The sequence below is a fragment of the Gossypium raimondii genome, chromosome 10 (genome assembly GCF_025698545.1).
Source record: "Gossypium raimondii isolate GPD5lz chromosome 10, ASM2569854v1, whole genome shotgun sequence".
Taxonomy (NCBI): domain Eukaryota; kingdom Viridiplantae; phylum Streptophyta; class Magnoliopsida; order Malvales; family Malvaceae; genus Gossypium; species Gossypium raimondii.
In genome coordinates, this window is record NC_068574.1 from 88343 (window position 1) to 107670 (window position 19328).

Sequence of the window (19328 nt, forward strand, 5' to 3'; positions counted from 1 at the left end):
CATATCAATTCCACCTATGATTGAAGTAACGAAATATATAACATGCTAGTACAATCCAACCTTTTTTTATGTTATACTAAGATGATATTGCTAACATGTGAAATATCCTTTTAGAACGACAAATGTCTTCTTAACCATATTTTGAAGTATTAAATGTTTCATATTAAAAGTTCGCAACATATTTGTAGTACTTGTGTTTAGCACAATTTTCTCAAATGTGGTGCAAGAAAATTTTTCTATTTGCATAACTAACATCGACCTTATAATATTTCAGTTCATAGTCCAAATAGCATATAACTTTAATTATATAAACTCAATTTAGAGAAAATCTTATGTTATATCCTTTTTATAATACATCAATTAAGTAAAAAATATTATAAAATTTATAATATATAACTTTATAATTTTTTATAAATTATCCAAAACTTTCATAACACTTCTTATAAATAATATAATTTTTATCATAATTTTAGAAAGTAATTTTTTTATAAATAAGCTATGATAAAGAAAAAAACTATAACAATTTTTAATAAATCGGTATATTTTTTATAATTTATAGCACAAATACATAAATAAGTTATGTCTATATTTATTAGTCATTACTTTTATAAATAAACATATTATAACACTTTTATAACAAACTTTTTAGTCAAAACTTTAGAAATTTTTAGGATTTAAATAATATAATTTTTATTATAACTTTATAAAATACACAAATCATTTTTATAATATATTATTTTAAGATTTATAATATAAGAAATTTTTGTCATAACTATCACAGACACTCATACGTGTTTATGCTTATAATATAATTTTTATAAGTTGTATAAAAATAATTTCTAAAATGAAATTTGAGTGTAATTACTTATGTAATTATTCCAATTCTTACACTCCTTAAAATTAAAAATGTAATTGGGATGCTCCAATTACACCCTAATTCAATAGGACCTACCAATTATAATGATTACTCAAATATACTATCCTTATATAATTATAAACAATTACACTCAAACAATATCTAAATAAACCCGCAAATAACAAAAGCCCAACACTACAGGCCCCTTTAACTATTCAAAATAACACTCCATTAATATTTTATTATATTAAGATTAAATCAGGATACTTAATTATTTAGACAAAATCAAATTTATAAAACCGACCCCGAATAAATCAGTTGAAATCTTCACCAAAACTTGCAGCATGGAAAGAATTACTAACTGACGGCTTAAGGGCAATTCAGTTGTGTCAAAGATTGCAAATAACAATGACTGAAACCCCGCCTTTAATTGGTGCTTCACTCCACCAAAATGTAAACAAATAAATAAAAACATTGCCAAAGATTTATCTGTTAGTCTAAAAAAACAATATCCCACCAATGCATCACACCTAGATACCCTGTCTGCCACATTGTATTAAAATAAACCAAGTGACTTATACGCACCCATGTTCATATTAGTATAAATATGATAATATACTATTCGAATTCTAAGTACGAATATTAGATATATATTAAATATGAATATGATGAAATTTTTCATGTATTTAAAAATCTTTGAAGATTATATCTCTATATTTAAAGATTAGATAAAAATGCATTAAACATTAATACTTCAAAAGTAAAATAAAAATTGATGCAACATAATATATATACTATATGTCGTGCTTTGATTATATATGTATATGCAATGATATAGTATTAAAAAACATCAAGATGATTAAAATAAACCAACGTATAAAAATTTATTTAGATATTAGAAAACAAATGAATGGTCAAATTTAACATGGAGAGAGTGGGGGAGGGATATGGAGTATTTTAATAGCAAGTGGGCAAACTCAGCTGCAAATAAGTTTAAGAACCGGTTGGTAAAGCTGGTATGGGAGGCCTCATCTTTTATATTTTAACTCAAGATTTTAGACTTGTTGACGCCTTAAATATTTTATTATATTTAAAAAAATAAAAGAAACTAGGTTTCAAATTTTTTAAAAATTTATATAATATGAGATTTTTAAACAATTAAAGATAGATAACTTTGTTGAAGATAAAATTTTAAAATGTTGAAGATAAAATTTTAAAAGTCAATACAATCAATGAATTGATCTTGTGAGATCTCCTTTATTCATTTGATTCAATTAATAGAATCAATCGATTTAATTAAAATAATTGAGTATTAAAATATATAATTTTTACATGTATACATTTTATATGTTATATTATATTTTTATTAATTAAATAAAATTTTATTCTAAATAAAATAAATATTTAATTTTCTATTAAATTGATTTATGAATCATGCATGTTAAATCTGTTGATTTGTGAATCCTAATTTCGTGGACCTTAGGTGCGATGCATCTACACTAAGTATATACAAGGTCCAAATGAAAGCTTAGAATTATTGATTACCAATTATCCTAATGATTTTGGACTCTCACGTGAAATAATTCTAAACTCCCACTTGAATCTTGTATACACTTAGTGGAGATACATAACAACGAAAATATATCAAGTCAAAATTTGTAAATCAATAAATTGAACATATATAGTTTATCAACATGTAACTCCACTAAAAATATGCGTTAAATCTCCAACAAACTTAGAATAAATTTTTCCATATGAATATAAGTTTAGAATAAAAAAATGAGAGTGATAATAATAAAAAATAAAAGGGTTTTTGATGATTGTTGCTGGGGTTGGTTTTTTTTTATTTTAACAAATTGACATGATGGGATTTGAATAAACTACAATAAAACGAAGGGTGCTTGTTGAAAGACAGCAATTTTAGCAATTAAAATTTAAAGAGAAGACATGAGCAACTTAGCTATCATGACAAAGCAAGGCCAACACCACTCTCTCAAAAAAGTCTCCTAAAAGTTTATTTATGGGTCGGGTATTTTTAACCAACCTGCTAAATTTAATTTATACAAGTCGAATTTTGAATAAAGCTTTTTCATAAATTTATGCTGATGGGAATTTGTGTTTAATAAGAAAAATATATTCTATTTAAATGTAATAATATTTTATTTAAATATTAATAAAAAATTAAACTTTTTATTTTTAATATTATTTCAAAATGAAATAAGATTTTGAAATAGACCAAAACTTGATCTTACCTTAGACCCAAAAATAATGGACACAAAGCCACTTCTAATATTTATCAATCACTAGCATTTAGAAATGCCACAGCACAAAAAGCACTAGGATAAAAGAAACAAAATTTTCACCAAATTTACAAACTTGTAAGGTAAAAAGGATAAGAGGAGAACCTGTTTTTGCTTTAGAAAGGAGCTTTTAGGTATATCATATGTAACTCTAATCTTTGCACACATCTGCAATTTTAGATTCGATAAGATCATACAATACAAAAAAATTAACAAATATTAATATATAAAAAAAATTAACAAATACTAATATATGTTTGGTCATCAATCAATCTTTTTTTTTAAAGAAAAAAACATGAATAGAATATAAATATGTGAATACATTAAAATTTATATAGTACGAATTATTAATATATAAACTTATAATTATACGATAAAAAGAGATGATACAAATATACAGATGTAAAGACTTACCCACACGCTTTGAGCCATTGGTCATCAATCAATCATCATCTTGGAAAAAGTCCACCACCACCACCACCACCACCAAAATGGCACAATCCAGTGCTAGCCGCCCCAAAAGTAAACGCTTCACTGGGAATTCTTATTTTTCATCATAAACAATAATAACACCCCAACAAAGCCCCTTTGCCTTCTTTTTGTCTTTGTTGTTTCTCTTTTTTCTTGTTAAAACTGACCATTATAACAATATAATATAATTATAATAAACAACTAAAACGTCACTCAGGAAATGCACTCTTTCTCTTTCTGTAGCTGAGGTCAATGCGATGTTTACTGCAAACTTCCATCTTGTACAAGCTTAAGCAAGACCAAATAATGATGTACTTGGGCAACTTTTTCTCTTCCATACGTCTTCTTCTTGTTCTTCTTCTTTCTTGTTTCCTATGATGATTGATGACAAAGAGACCTCTCGAGGTGCTTCAGCTTCAAGACCAACAGCTTTTTCCATGCTTCATTTGCTCCTGAATCTTCTTTTATTACTTTTACAGTCTTTCTTCTTTGTCTCTCCTTCTCAAGCAGCCTGTGATCAAAACGATAGGGTTTTTCTCTTGGCCTTTCAGTCCAACATAACAGCGCCATCTTCATCTCCCTTGAATTGGTCTACCACTACAGATTGTTGCTTCTGGGAAGGAGTAGCTTGTGATGGTCCAGATTCTGGTCGAGTCAGTCAGCTGTGGCTACCCTCTAGAGGCCTTACTGGTCATCTGTCAACATCTCTTTTAAACCTCACACTTTTAACCCGTCTTAATTTTTCCCATAATCGGTTCACTGGATTTCTCCCCTCTGGGTTTTTTTCTTCCCTCAATCACCTTCAAGTTCTTGATCTCAGCTACAACAGTCTCTATGGGGAACTGCCTCTGGATTTCATTTCAGATGATAACAGCAGCCTCAGCCCTATCCAGACTCTGGATTTATCCAGCAACCACTTCTCAGGGACCATCCGGTCCAATTCTGTTCTTCAAGCAGCCCTGAATTTGACTATTTTCAATGTGAGCAACAATACCTTAACAGGCCAGGTTCCGTCCTGGATCTGCATCAATACTTCCCTCACAATCTTGGATTTGTCTTACAACAAACTTGATGGCAAAATTCCCACTGGACTTGACAAGTGTTCCAAGCTGCAGATCTTTCGTGCAGGTTTTAATAATCTGTCCGGGACACTTCCTGCTGATATTTACAGTGTTAGCTCACTCGAGCAACTATCCTTACCGCTCAATCACTTTTCTGGGGGGATCCGAGATGCCATTGTCCAACTCGACAAGCTCACCATCCTTGAACTTTTTTCCAATGAATTTGAAGGCCCCATCCCGAAAGACATAGGCCAGCTTTCCAAGTTGGAACAGCTGCTGCTTCACATCAACAACTTCACTGGTTATCTGCCACCATCTCTCATGAGCTGCACCAATCTTGTCACTTTGAACTTGCGGGTTAACCATCTAGAAGGAGACCTCTCAGCCTTCAATTTCTCCACCCTGCAACGCCTTAACACTCTTGATCTTGGCAACAATAACTTTACAGGTACCTTGCCTTTAAGTCTTTATTCTTGCAAGTCATTAACTGCTGTAAGATTGGCTAGTAACCAGCTAGAGGGACAGATATCACCGGCCATACTTGCTCTGCGATCTTTATCATTCCTTTCAATTTCTACTAATAAACTAACCAATATTACCGGGGCAATAAGGATTTTGAAGGAAGTCAAGAACCTTACTACTCTCATCCTCACTAAGAACTTCATGAATGAAGCAATACCCAATGATGAAAATATAATAGGAGAAGGCTTTCAAAATCTTCAGATTTTGGCTCTAGGAGGTTGCAACTTCACTGGTCAAGTCCCCAAATGGCTAGCTAAGCTGAAGAATCTAGAGGTGCTAGACCTGTCCCAAAATAGAATCAGTGGTTTAATTCCTAGTTGGTTGGGCAGCCTACCAAACCTTTTTTACATAGACTTGTCTGCTAACTTAATATCAGGAGAGTTCCCCAAGGAACTAACAAGCCTGTGGGCACTGGCAACGCAAGAGTCCAATAATCAAGTAGATAGAAGTTACCTGGAGCTCCCAGTGTTTGTTATGCCTAATAATGCCACCAGTCAGCAGCTGTATAACCAGCTCTCCAGCCTTCCACCGGCTATTTATCTGAGAAACAACAACCTCAGTGGCAACATCCCTGAGGCGATTGGCCAATTGAGATTTCTTCATGTGTTAGATCTCAGCCAGAATGACTTTTCTGGCAGTATTCCAGAACAATTATCAAATCTCACAAACTTGGAAAAGTTGGATCTGTCTGGCAATCGGCTTTCTGGCCAAATTCCTGAATCATTAAGAGGTCTGTACTTTTTGTCTTCATTCAGTGTGGCATATAACAATCTTCAGGGACCAATACCATCTGGAGGTCAGTTTGATACTTTTACCAGCTCCAGTTTTGAAGGGAACCCAGGTCTATGTGGTTCAATTGTGCAGCGCATTTGCCCCAATGCACCGGAGCTGCTCATTCTCCCACTCTGCCAAAACGCTTAAACACAAAACTTATCATTGGGCTTGTACTTGGAATCTGTTCTGGTACTGGTTTGGTTATTACTGTTCTAGCATTGTGGATACTGTCCAAGAGAAGGATTATTCCAGGAGGAGACACCGACAAGATTGAACTAGATACACTTTCCTGCAACTCATATTCTGGAGTTCATCCGCAGACTGACAAGGATGCTAGCCTTGTTATGCTGTTCCCAAACAAAACCAACGAAGTCAAGGATCTCACCATATTTGAACTCCTGAAAGCAACTGACAATTTCAACCAAGAAAACATCATTGGCTGCGGGGGTTTTGGTTTGGTTTACAAAGCAATATTAGCAGATGGGACCAAACTTGCAGTTAAGAAGCTCTCGGGAGATTTCGGCCTGATGGAGAGGGAATTCAAAGCTGAGGTAGAAGCACTATCAACAGCTCAACATGAAAACCTGGTGTCCCTGCAAGGTTATTGTGTACACGAAGGGTTTCGGCTATTAATATATTCCTATATGGAGAATGGAAGTTTAGACTACTGGTTACATGAGAAAGAGAATGGTCCATCCCAGTTAGATTGGCAAACTCGACTGAAGATTGCTAGGGGAGCAAGTAACGGACTGGCTTACATGCATCAGATATGTGAGCCACACATTGTTCACCGAGACATCAAATCGAGCAATATCCTTCTTGATGACAAGTTTGAGGCACATGTTGCAGATTTTGGATTGTCACGACTGATTCTTCCTTATCACACTCATGTTACAACTGAGCTTGTTGGTACTTTGGGTTATATTCCTCCAGAATATGGGCAAGCATGGGTAGCCACTTTGAGAGGGGATGTGTACAGTTTTGGGGTTGTCATGCTTGAGCTGCTCACTGGCAAAAGGCCTGTTGATATGTCTAGGCCAAAAACATCAAGAGAGTTGGTTTCCTGGGTGCAGAGATTGAGGAGCGAGGGCAAGCAAGATGAAGTCTTCGATCCACTCCTGAAAGGAAAAGGTTCTGATGAAGAGATGCTGCAGGTGTTGGATGTGGCCTGCCTGTGCATCAACCAGAATCCTTTCAAGAGGCCAACTATCCAGGAAGTTGTTGAGTGGCTCAAGGGTGTTGGAACAATCAATAGAAACCAAAATAAAGATTCGTGAAAAGTGCTGTTCATTGCTTTTTACGAAACAGATACGTATACCTGCACAAAATGTCTGAATCAGTTTATGCATACTTTTGCTTTTTTTATTTTTAATTGTGTAAATAAAATTTACCCAATCATAATACTTCAGCTGTACAAAAAGAAGAAATCGCAATTAAGTAGAGACTATAGTTCCAGGGTCGCAACTGTAACCTTTTGTCAGATAGGTAATTAGTCTTCCGTATGTTAAAAGAAAGATAGTTTCTTAGCTGCGGCATCTACAAAGCAAACACCATCTGGTTTTTGGCTAGTGAACATAAGCTTTTAAAAGTTTCCATTAAAGTGAGTTCATTTTTGTAGTATCACTCAGATATCTACCACACAAATGCAAGCCAGTATTAGACCATCACAGATTATTTTATGAGCAGTAAAAACACATCTAGCTAATGGTAGCAGGTTACACTGTGTATATTATTTTCACAAGAACAAATAAATTAAACTACAAAGACAGCATAAATGTTTATCTTTTAAGCATAATCCTTGCCACAATACCAAATATCAGGGGATATTTGTTCATTTGAAATCTTAGTCCTAACTTCAACAGTGAAACAAGTAGTATAAGCAAAATTAGTATGTGCATAGTGATCATCTCTAATAAATGAAACTTAAATCACACTTACAAATGTCTGCTATGTTCCGAGTTCTGACATCTTTTAGAACGATTTGTCCAATCTTTTGAACTCTGTTTCCCAGCTGAAAGAACATATGAGGAGCTGCTTTTTTTGCATATTTTCTATCTTCCAACCTCAAGCATTTCATAACAATCAATACTCAAAACAAATTCCGTAAACAAGGTCCTTACTCCTTAGCTATAAGTAATAAGGCTAACATTGAAAACATCTATATTTAAGGAAATAAGTCATAAACAGCAAATTCAATTGCAGATATGTCAGGCAGTCCATTTAAACCAAACTTAACAATTTGAATAAATTAACAGAATTCGGATGAAAAATGTCACGAATAGAAAGCTAAAGAACTTCTAGAGGTCCAATTTTAAATTTCCTCTTTAGATGAATTATCTTTCCTTTTTTTTATTTTGATATTGAATCAGAAAAGATAAACTTAACCTAACAGCATAATCCTACCATACATTGCTAAAATATCATGTAATTTAACAAGATACATCATTAAATATGATGCAAGAATCACTAGCATTAATAAAGTTGCACCTCTAGAATTTTAATATATATTAAGTGTATGTATACACAAATGAATATTCACATGCATACATTATAATGTCTAAGATCTCTGATTTCATTTAAATTCCACTGTTTCCACCTATCTTACACTGACTTAAGATTAGGTTTTAGACACGGTTATAAGTCATGTAAGAACCGTGCAAAAGTTGAATTGGTCAAAAACCTGTCCAACAGGTAAAAGACCCGTTTATATATATACTTTTGAAAAACATAAGACCTTTAGCATAATCCTAAATACTCTAACGGGATTTTTCATCACATAAACTATCAAAGTTATGTTACTTGCTAACTTCCAGAGAAACAAAGAAATGGGTAATTTTCTTTTTGACAGAAAGCCCATTTCTGTAATAGAAAAATGGAGTTGAAAAATAAGTTTTAAAAACTTCAATGGTATAGGAAATGATCTTTTTCTTTTGTTAATTTATCAAACATGTGGAATGCAAAATGGGAAGTAAAGAAAAAGCATTACAAAAAGAAAATGGAACTCCAAAAACACTTAGGAAATTAGATAGCGAAACCACCAACACCAGACAATTAGAACTTAGAAATTTCTTCAAACACCATCCAAACCACACCTAAATCGGGCAAAACATGTTCAAAGGTCCTCCAAGATTTATCTTGACTTTATTTTTCATAAGAAACCCATGTTTTCTCTTCCTCGATGGATTAATCATTGCTTCATTAATTCAAATAAATAATCAAAAGTCGTCTCCAATTTCAATCAAAACATAAACCAAATTTCACACGAAACCAACAAGATAAAAGAGACAATACACAGATATACAAAAAACAATTTATATCCATCCAAAAAAAAAAAACACCAGCAAGATTACCATAACAAAGTTTTTACGAGAAGTATGGAGCAGCTTTCTTATTTCTTCCCTTAAACTTGCAACAGGCTTGTGATGTAAATCACTAAATTGTCACCTGCAATAAAAAAACAAAATGAATGATTGAGCGAGCGAACGAACGAATGGCAAAAAAGAATCAGCTTCGGCGTTTTAAGCTGCCCTGCTTAGTACGAATCGAAACTCCCATCCCATCTTAAGCGCCAAAATTTTCCATTCGTAGAAAAACAAAACATAAAATCTCGAGTCTGGCTTTGGTGTCCATGGGCCGCTAGCCCCAATATTCTTTTAACTCTCTGTTAGTCCTAATAGAAAATTAATTAAAATACGGTCCAAAAAAATACAAGGGTAAACTACACCGCTGGTCATCTAACTATTTGTAAATTTCTTTTTTAGTTACCCAACTATAAAAAATTACAAAATGGTTACCTAACTATTCAATTTTGTCTTTTTGCTCACTGGAGGCCGGAGGTCTAACGGTAACAGCTTTTAAAATTTTCGCAATAGTAAATTTAACCCTCAACATTTAAAAATTAAGTCAATTTAGTTTTTATTCTAAAAATTTTAACCTTCAACATTTATATATTGTGTAATTTGGTCCTTTTTGCAATTTTACTTTTCTTTCTGACATCGAGAGCTAATTTTAAAAGACTGAGAAATGATGAAATTTATTATCTTTGATTTTTGGGTGTTTCTATTTTTGAATATTTTCAATCAAATTTAGCTCATAGATTTTTTAACTTTTTAAGTGAAAAGGTCACAAAGAAAAAAACTACAAAATGACCAAATTACCCAATGTATAAATGTTGAGGGTTAGATTTTTAGAATCAATACTAAATTGAAACCATGTATAAATGTTGAAGGTTAAAGTGTTATGTCGATTTTATAGTTGCCACTATTAGTCAACTAGTAACCAAAAGGACAAAATTAAATAATTAGGTGACCTATTTGTAAAATTTCATAGTTGGACAACCAATAATAAAATTTATTAATAATTGGGTATCCATTTTGTAAATTTTCATCATTAAGTGACCCAAAATACTAATAATTGAGTAGCTACTAGTATAGTTTACCCTTGTGTTTTTTTTATGTGCATGTCATAATCAAATGTCAAATAGAATTGTGGAATATGAAAAATAATATAAGAGAGTGAATGTACATGAATTATTAGGGTAAATTACATCAAAAGTCACTAATTGTTAGTATGTTTACATTTTGGACATTCAACTTAAAAAAGTTACAAAATAGTTACTAAACTATTCTAAAGTTTTTATTAAGTTATTAGACTGCTAAAGTCATTGTTGTATGACATTCTCCATTCGCACTGACTGCACCAATCAAAATCTCTCATTTCTCTTCTTTTTTACCGTTCAAAATTTTTCATAAATAACTTTGAACATCAAATTTATGAACCAAAATTCAAACAATTTTATTCTTCGATTTTCAACACTAACCGTCAGATCGACTTGGATCTAAGATATATTCTTCTACTTGTCGATGTATATTGATCCATTGTACTGATTATCAAATCGTCACTTAAAGCTCACTAGCCAGACTAAAAAAATTAATAAAAACTTTTGAATAGTTTAGTAACTTAAATAAAAAAATTTGAATAATTCAATGAATATTTTGTAACATTTTAAAATTGAGTAATCAAAATGCAAATTTACTAATAGTTTAGCAACTTTAGGTGTAATGTATACAGATAAAAGAACATAAATTTGGATAGGCATTAATTAAAACAACAAATGGATAATAAAATAAAAACATAAATCGGAAGGCTAAATTGGGCATGGGCTATTATCAGTCCCAAAAGATTAAATGGCCCAAACAACAGCCATCTACAAGCAATTCGACCTATCTCCTTCTTTCCCTTTCAAGTCTTCCAACTTCCAACCCATCAATTTTTAAAAAATATTTATTTATTTTTATTTCTCTTTTCTGCTAAAAAAACTCAATATATGAAACCCTAGCCAGTGCCATTTTTACGTTAAAAATTCTAAATTCCAATCAAAACAAATCCCTAATCCCCAAATTTTTGTTCTCAAATCGAATTCGTTTCCGTTTCCTTTTATTGTATGGTATTTTTGTTTACTACAAACAATCTAAGAGATTTCAGGATCCCTGCCCCAGCAGCAGCAACGAAACCCTAGAAATCTCCCGTTTCACCTCTCCCTTGTCAATGTAAGCCTCTCCATTTTTCAATCTCCTGTTGCTCAATTCCGTTGTTACCAATGATTGCTCTGCCTACAGTTTCGTTTGCTTTCAGTATGAACCAGTGCATGAAAATGCAAGTGCTAAATTTCCCCCTTTTCTTGTTTTGAATTTGAATTGTTAAGTGGATTTTCGCTTTGTTATCTTTTCAATTAGTGTGTTGGTTTCGATGTGGGATAACTGAATCGATTGAGAGTGCGCTGTGAGGTGAAAGAAAAAGGAAGAACAAAAAATGAGCAGGCTATCGTTTAGGCCACGCCCATTGGACATACACAAAAAGCTACCGATTGTTAAGTCAGTCAAAGACTTTGAAGACGATGACACTCCAACTTCCGCTACTCGCAACTCTCAAATGCTCCGTCTTGCTGCTGCCGAAGTTGAACCCGAGGTACCCTTTTCACTCCCTTGCTTTTCATAGCTCAAAAACTTCACTGTGACTTGGCATTATCCTTTAAGGCTATTTTTGTTGAATAATTTGATTTCATACTTCAAATTCACTTGCAATTTGTAATCTTAAAGTGAAGCAAAATCAGGGGGTTTTAAATTATTACTTATGCGAATGGAATTTGGTTTTAAATTATGACATTTGCATTTGCATATAAACATAGTTTGCTAATAGAAATTAGGGCTTTGCAACAGTTGAGGATATTTTTGTTCTAGAACTTTAGTATGACTTGGCACCTTACTTGAAGGCTCTGGCTTTTTTGGTTGATGCTTTTGCTACTTGATATTTACTTCTTAAAAAGTTGCTAGAAGGCAAAAGCAGAAGGTAAAGAACAATTCATGATCAATTTTGAAATGAACAAGAAAGTAATATGTTACTGTAATTGTGAAATAATCGGTTTATATAGTAGAACTATACATTTTGCTATCTAGAAAGTAATAAATATAATCCTTCAAAAGTATTGTTTGCATTTCTTCCAAACATGCAATTTTATTGTTTTGCTTCTGAAAGAAAAAAGCAAGCAGAAAAAGTACCTACTGACCAAATCTCAAGGAATTTAATAAGTTTATAGGTAGATGTATGGTCCCAAGGAATGTGTGCAAAGACGATGGAATTAGATTAATTGGAAGTATAACTTGTATTGCTAAAGGTGTCTATCCCAGAGAATTGGGTACACAACTTGTTTTACTGAATGATATATTATTTCAACCAACCAAAAGTGTTCCCATAGATGTATGACTTTGGGCAATTTTTAATAACAGCATGCTAATGAGCAGACTTCTTCAGGATGACTTGTGCTATTTGTAATTTCACATGTATCTATGCTTCTAGGTTATTAGTTCTCCTAGAGGCCCTTTGTGATAGTAAAATATTTGTTTATTGAAGTAGATGTAATTTTTTTTAGGTGCAACCACTTGCTACCAAGAAACTGGCTCCTGAAATACCTACACCTCAGTTTGTTGTTGTGGATACTTATGAAAGAGATTATTCTCGCACGTTCTTTCAACCCACATCCTATTTACGAGCAAGGGGAGGTTTGTGGAACCAGATAGATTCCTTTATTGAGACTTAAAAGCTAATTTGGATGGTTATTTTATAGTGATAATTCTGTTGGTATTAGCATTCTGAAACTCTGTTCTATTATTTGCAGCCCGGGCTGAGATTGGAGAGTTTGTTGAGTATGATCTAGATAATGAGGATGAAGATTGGCTTCAAGACTACAACAAAGATAAGAAGATTCTTGCACCTGAAAAGTAATTACTTAAATCTTGATTATACTATTGCATTTTTTCTGTTCAAGTAGACGTGTTTGAGTAATACATTGTTCCTTCAGAAATTCCTTTCTTTTTCTTTTTTCAGTTATTCACCTGATATTTCTATTAAGATTATTTAATTTGCTCTCTTTTCTTTTGCCTTATTTTCTTTACCCTTGAGTTTGAAGATAGTGGGCAGCGTTCTAGACTGTTACAACTGTCTGAATGTGAGCATAAAGAAGCTTATGTAGCTGATCTTATTTCAATCTATGAACCTCTAAAAAAGTTCTCAGAATTTGTTTTATGCGATTTAAAATTTGTAAGGGATCTTATTTCTGTGGGCTTCTGTGGATTTTTATACTTGGTGTTGTTTTAGTCGCATGAATCTAGCTTTTTTGTATCAGAGATTGCGTATTCACTTGCTTGAACCATTTTATGAACAATAAATATCTATCAGCTCCTTAGCATGCATGTGTATTTTGTTTGTTTGTTTTTGTCACTTTAATCATATATGCCTATACCTGCTTGAAGCAAGCGTAATTTCTTTGTAGCCAACAAGAGCCTATTTACTAACTTGTTATATTTTCAAAAATGATAGTGCTATTAGATGGAACCCAGACAGAGGACAAGCGTTCTCATGGTCTTTGGCAGATCCACCCTAAATGTTATCATATTTTATACAAGCTCAAATCAGTTCAAGTGTGTTACTTGCGTAACTGCATAATCACTTCTGCAGTTCTGCTTTATAATGCAGGTTGGAGAGTCTGCTTTTTAAGTTGGAGGTGTTGGATCATAAAGCTCGTGAAAGAGCTGGAGTTATAACACCTACTCTTGTTTCACCAATTCCTGTGTTGTTGACGATGGATGCTGCTATTGAGGTGAATATTGGTTTTGATCATGCAGATGCTCTCCAAGTTGATGTTTTTCTTCTTTCTTTCTTTCTTTCTTTCTTTTTTTTTTACATTTCATATCTATGCATATCACACCATGGATAATGTCAACTTTAACAGTTTCCTTCAACTTAAAATGTTCATCTAATTATAGGTTCAATGACCTTTATAAAAATTACTATTCAATTAGTGTAAAAATGACTCATATGTTTCTCTTAATAGAGTTATCTGTCCTCTGATGTAATGATGGTTGATGCCCTAGAGTCTACCGTTATATGTTTATATATTATTTCCAAGACCAGCTGGTTTGAAGCCCTAGAATCTATTTTGTGTCTTTTCGTTTCTTTCTGTAATTCTGACTTCCCTACTTTCGTTCGTCTTAAAAACTTTGATGCAAGATAAAGAGATATTATTGCACTTAAGATGTTAAACTCTTACCCTATTTCTTACCTCCAAATGCTAAATCTTATTTAGTAACATGTTTATTTTTCTTGCCTCTGGATTTGTTATTTTAATCAATAATCTAATTTGTTGAATCATTTGGAGTGAAATGTAACCTTATGCTTAATCTAATTTTCCTGGTTTGCTTTAATTGCTAGGCCTTGCAATCTCAATCCATCAAATATGGAGTCTTTCAGGCGGTTTATAATTATTGGAAAGAAAAGGTAAGGAACAAATGTCATATCTGGATGTTTTAAGGACTTGTACGAGATTCAGAATCTTTGTGAATGAAGCCTGCTTGGATTTTCATGGTGTTCAGAAGTATCTAAATAACTAATTAAAATTTGGCTTGAGAAGCTAGATTGCTTACTCTGATATTAGTGGAGGAGGTGCCATTATTTTGATGAAAATAATTTGTACTGTGCAGCTTCTATGTCCATGCAAAATGTGACTGTTACATAATTTGAATTGTTATCCTAATATGATAGCTTGCCTTGTACTCCTGGAGTGCTTGTGATGACTTCTTGAATTATTGTTTATGTAATAACAAGAATATTTTTGTGTTTCTGTCTTTTTCTTTTCTTGTTTCAGCGTGAACGGTGGCAGAAGCCTATTTTACGCCGCTTGCAGGTTGGCTTTATCGCTTATACCATATGATGATTGTTCCATGAATACATGCAACATATATTCATTTTTTATGTATATATGAACTTTAGTTTGGTGCAGTTATACACGTGAAACTCTGATTATGGTTCAAATGTATACTTGAAACTTTAATTTTGATTTAATCATACACATTTAAAGAAATAAATACCTCAAATCTATTTTTATATTGGATAAATATAATTATTTACATACACAATATATAAACATAAAATGATGTTTCAACCATACAATACAGATTGGTTAATGAAAGTAGCATTTATATTCTTTTCCCTTGTGGTGCAGCCTCCTCCACCAGTTAATGATAACAACCCCTACAATGTCTTTAGGCCAAGGGAAAAAGCTCACAGACTTCACACAAGAAGGGTTTGTTTTCCACTTTGGTTGTAAACCTTAGATATGGTTTTTTGTACTTTAAATACCTGAAGTTTGTGCCATCTTTCCTTTAGATGCAAAGGAGGGAAAACAATGTGCAGTCGTTTGAAAAGCTTCGCCAGGTGAGAACAATTACTGTCCATTTCTTTTAATTTTTGAACATAATTACTGTCCATTTCAGTGTACATTCATGAGAACTTTATGTGAAATAATACTTTCATGGTCAGCAAAGTTATTGTCTTACTTAGCTTAGAGCCGGGGCAAATCCACAGGGGCTGGAGGGACCCCGGCCCTCCCCGCAACAAAGATATTTATGAATCTTTTATTCGAATTGTATTGTTATAGAAACTAATGGTAAAATTATGCCTTGGCCCCTCCAAATTTTTAATTTTTATAAATATTGTAATTTGATATAGTGAATTTAGTCACACATTTAATTTAAACCTATTCTTTTTATTAGCTTAATTATCCCTGTTACCTTTTCGTTAGTTACTGCTTTAATATTTTTCATTATATGTTCATAAGAGAGAAAAAGAGAGTTAAATCATTACAATATCTAATATAAACTTTGTATTTTACTTTCTTTTATTGTATGTAATCTTTATTTTTCTTTTGTAATATGAAATAATTCTATATTTATTTTATTGTTTTAGTTACAAAAATAATTTTTTTAACCTTAAAATTTTAATCCTATTAGAACTTTACATATGCTACAACATTAATTACGATGGTCAAAAGTTGATATTTTATTTGATTATAAGAAATTTAGATATAGTTCACAATATCAATGTCATCTATGATGTTTAAATTTAATATTTTCATACTAATTTATTTTTGAATCAAGCCAAGCTTGAATAGCAAAAAAAAAAAAAAAAAGCTTGTTCAAAACTCAATCTAGCTCAAGACCTTTGAAACTTTTTCTATATTAAAATTTTATTTTTATATTTTTAAATATATTTATTAAAGTTAAATGAGAATATTTAATAAGTTTTTAGTAACAATTAATTTACTTTTTAATCTTTATTTCCATAATATATATGCACCCTTCAAGCCCCTCCCCCTCCCGTGTTAACTATACTCCTAGCTTTGCGACTGCTTAGATCTTGCATCATGCAAAAACATAGTTTCATGTATTGCATTTCTTTGAAGGCCATTAGAAAGGATGGAATTTTTTTTAATTTTTGGTTATCCACAAGTTTTTCTACATCAGTAGAAAGTGTTAAGCACCTGCAAGTGTTGAACTCAAATCTGTTTTTACTTTTAATTTCTATTCTTGAACATGTAGACAAAAGTAAGAGTAATTACGGAAATATGCTCGAGTCAATTCAAGCCCGTAATATGTTTGTTTTTATTTTGACATTGTTTTGGACTGTAAATATGCTACTCTTAACATTGTTTTGGACTGTAAATATTCTACTCTCTTTTTTATTGTATTCATGCATTTTTTATCATCAATCGTTTTTCAAATTAATTTTTCCTTTTGTACCTGACTTCTCTCAGGTCAGGCGCAACCTAGATCAAGCCAAGACCTTACTTGAGGCTTTGATTAAGGTGCTCATCCTCAGTCAATTTCAGGCATATTGGTTGCTAATAAAGTCTTATGTATGCATCTGAAGCAATAATGCCTTGGGTTGTGATTGAATGCAGAGAGAAGAGAAGAAGAGAGATGTTCTGGAATGTGAAGTTAGTCTTCAGAGGATCCAAATGAAGTACAAGGTATACTTACTATTTATTTTATTATTTGCTTCTCTTTTCTCTTATAGTTTCCAGGATTGCGTTTTAATCGACTTTAATCTTTTGTAAGCATTTAAGCAATAACCGATGATAATTATTATTTATTATTCAAAATGTTGTTTGTAAGATGCCTGGATTTTATTGTCTTTAATCTATTTGAAATAATTTAAACCAATGGATAGTGAATGGAATATTTAAATTGTTGGGTCTGTTGTTCTGGTAAACATGAAGATTGTCGTCCGAAGCCTCTATTTTGACCTAAATAGAGGGAAAATAACATTAAAATAGGATGAAATTTGTAATAAATCTGCCTGACGATGTTGAGCCTCTATGAGAATATCCTTAATTATAGGATAGCACAGGTAGTCTCCCATGTTTTAGGCTCTGTTGGTACCTTTTGAAAGAGATCGGTTTTTCGAAGAGATTTCCATTGCCATATGCCATTTTTTCTCAATAAAAAGTTCTCCCAGTGACTAGTCTCTTAACTTCTGATGCTTCCATTGTTTAAAAAAGGATCGGTGGCGTCTTACTGCAATGCATCTGTTCATTGTGTAGGTTTTGATCCTTTTTAAAATAAATTTTAATGTGCTCTAGAAAATGCAATTTAATATAATTGAAAATTGATTTTGGATGGCTTTGGATTCTTAATGAATTTTCAGCACGAAACTGAACTCCTCGAAGATATTACGCTTCCTGGATTTCCACCAATATCTAGCAAGTTTGCTTCTAGTGAAGATGAGTTTATGGACTCGGATGACCTTGCAAACAGCCGTCCACGTGCACGACCTGCTGCAGTTCAGAATCCACCTCTAACAGATTCTAATGTAGGCATGGCTCCTACTGCAAGTGTTAAGCAAGAGTTCCGGCGGCGACATTTGTTGCATGGATGGCTCCATAAACTGGTATGTCTCATCAAATTGACATGCTCTCTTTTTCCTACTCCATCATGCAATTCCCAAACAAAATTGCTCAATTTTGCATTGTCATATCATAACCATTTAAGTAGACATTCTAGAACAGATGCTTGTAGACTTGGTTTTCTGACTTTCGTGCTGGGCTTGACTATATTTTAGATATGCATTTCGTATAAGCCTTTATTTAACTCGATCATAAGTTACAGTCTCATGTTTCCAAGTGTGGGTTGTCTCTCTGGTTTTCTTTTCGGTATGGTTAATGCAGGATCCTCTTGAGCCAGTTTTGTTGTTCACAAAACCACTAGTTCCGGATAAGCTGGCAGCTGCAAACATTGTACCCCCATCTGATACTTCAACAAAAAATGGTGCCTCTACACCACCTTATAAATTTCATGGAAGAATGGGGCGTGGGGGCCGAATTGTGTTTGACAGATGGAATCCTCTCATGCATACACCAATCGATTACAGTAACTCATTTTACATTCCGCGGAAGCCGCGGCCTTCAACATATAACTAATTTGGTTTTTTTTTTTTTTTTGCTTGGTCCTTGGCTGCCTTATCCGGCAGATTCCACTGTAAAGAAAATTCAATAGATATTTTATTTGTTGTATTGATATACAGTGGGACTGAGCAAAGATGGTTAGGTTGTTGAATGTTCTTTGAGCCCTGCCTTTCGGTGTTTTTCCGCCGGCAGTGGCGATACATCTATGTATCCATTTCTTTTCCCTTTCTGCCTAAAGCTCTTATTTTGCATAAATATCTGCCAATGTCGTCGTATGTTTTACTGAATCTTCATATATTTGCACATCTTCTATGTCATATTACCCGGACTATTCATTTTTTAATAATACATGTTTGGCACATACATTTGGAGCTATGTATTGCGGGATAACATCTCTTTTCCGCTAAAAGTTCATATATTACACTTGTTTGCCTTATCTCCTATATCACGTGTTGCCTGGTCTCTTCAAGTATCCATATTTGGCTTCATTGATGGACACAACAAAGAAAACAAGCGGAAAATCAAACAATACACTCTTAACTTTTCAT

General features: G+C 32.8%; 2 protein-coding genes across 2 annotated transcripts; both read left to right on the forward strand.

Moving 5' to 3' along the window:
- The first annotated feature begins 3655 nt into the window (after nucleotides 1–3655).
- Nucleotides 3656–7519, forward strand: LOC105777119 (tyrosine-sulfated glycopeptide receptor 1). The gene is given in 2 exon segments (XM_012600186.2): nucleotides 3656–6090; nucleotides 6093–7519. Coding segments are annotated over 2 exon segments (3258 nt in total). The 5' UTR covers nucleotides 3656–4001; the 3' UTR covers nucleotides 7262–7519.
- A 3767-nt stretch (nucleotides 7520–11286) lies between these two features.
- Nucleotides 11287–19035, forward strand: LOC105777404 (uncharacterized). Its single transcript, XM_012600660.2, has 13 exons — nucleotides 11287–11533; nucleotides 11720–11951; nucleotides 12913–13042; nucleotides 13159–13261; nucleotides 14016–14139; nucleotides 14751–14816; nucleotides 15184–15222; nucleotides 15541–15621; nucleotides 15705–15752; nucleotides 17131–17181; nucleotides 17278–17346; nucleotides 18024–18266; nucleotides 18544–19035. The coding sequence occupies exons 2-13, from the start codon at nucleotides 11796–11798 to the stop codon at nucleotides 18793–18795; spliced, it is 1362 nt and encodes a 453-aa protein (XP_012456114.1). The 5' UTR covers nucleotides 11287–11533; nucleotides 11720–11795; the 3' UTR covers nucleotides 18796–19035.
- The last annotated feature ends 293 nt before the right edge of the window (nucleotides 19036–19328 follow it).

Coding starts and splice junctions, on each gene's coding strand:
- LOC105777404 (XM_012600660.2), top strand. CDS start 11,796: ATGAGCAGGCTATCGTTTAGGCCACGCCCATTGGACATACACAAAAAG. Junction 14,140..14,750: donor CGATGGATGCTGCTATTGAG/GTGAATATTGGT, acceptor TTTAATTGCTAG/GCCTTGCAATCTCAATCCAT. Junction 15,753..17,130: donor CGTTTGAAAAGCTTCGCCAG/GTGAGAACAATT, acceptor GACTTCTCTCAG/GTCAGGCGCAACCTAGATCA.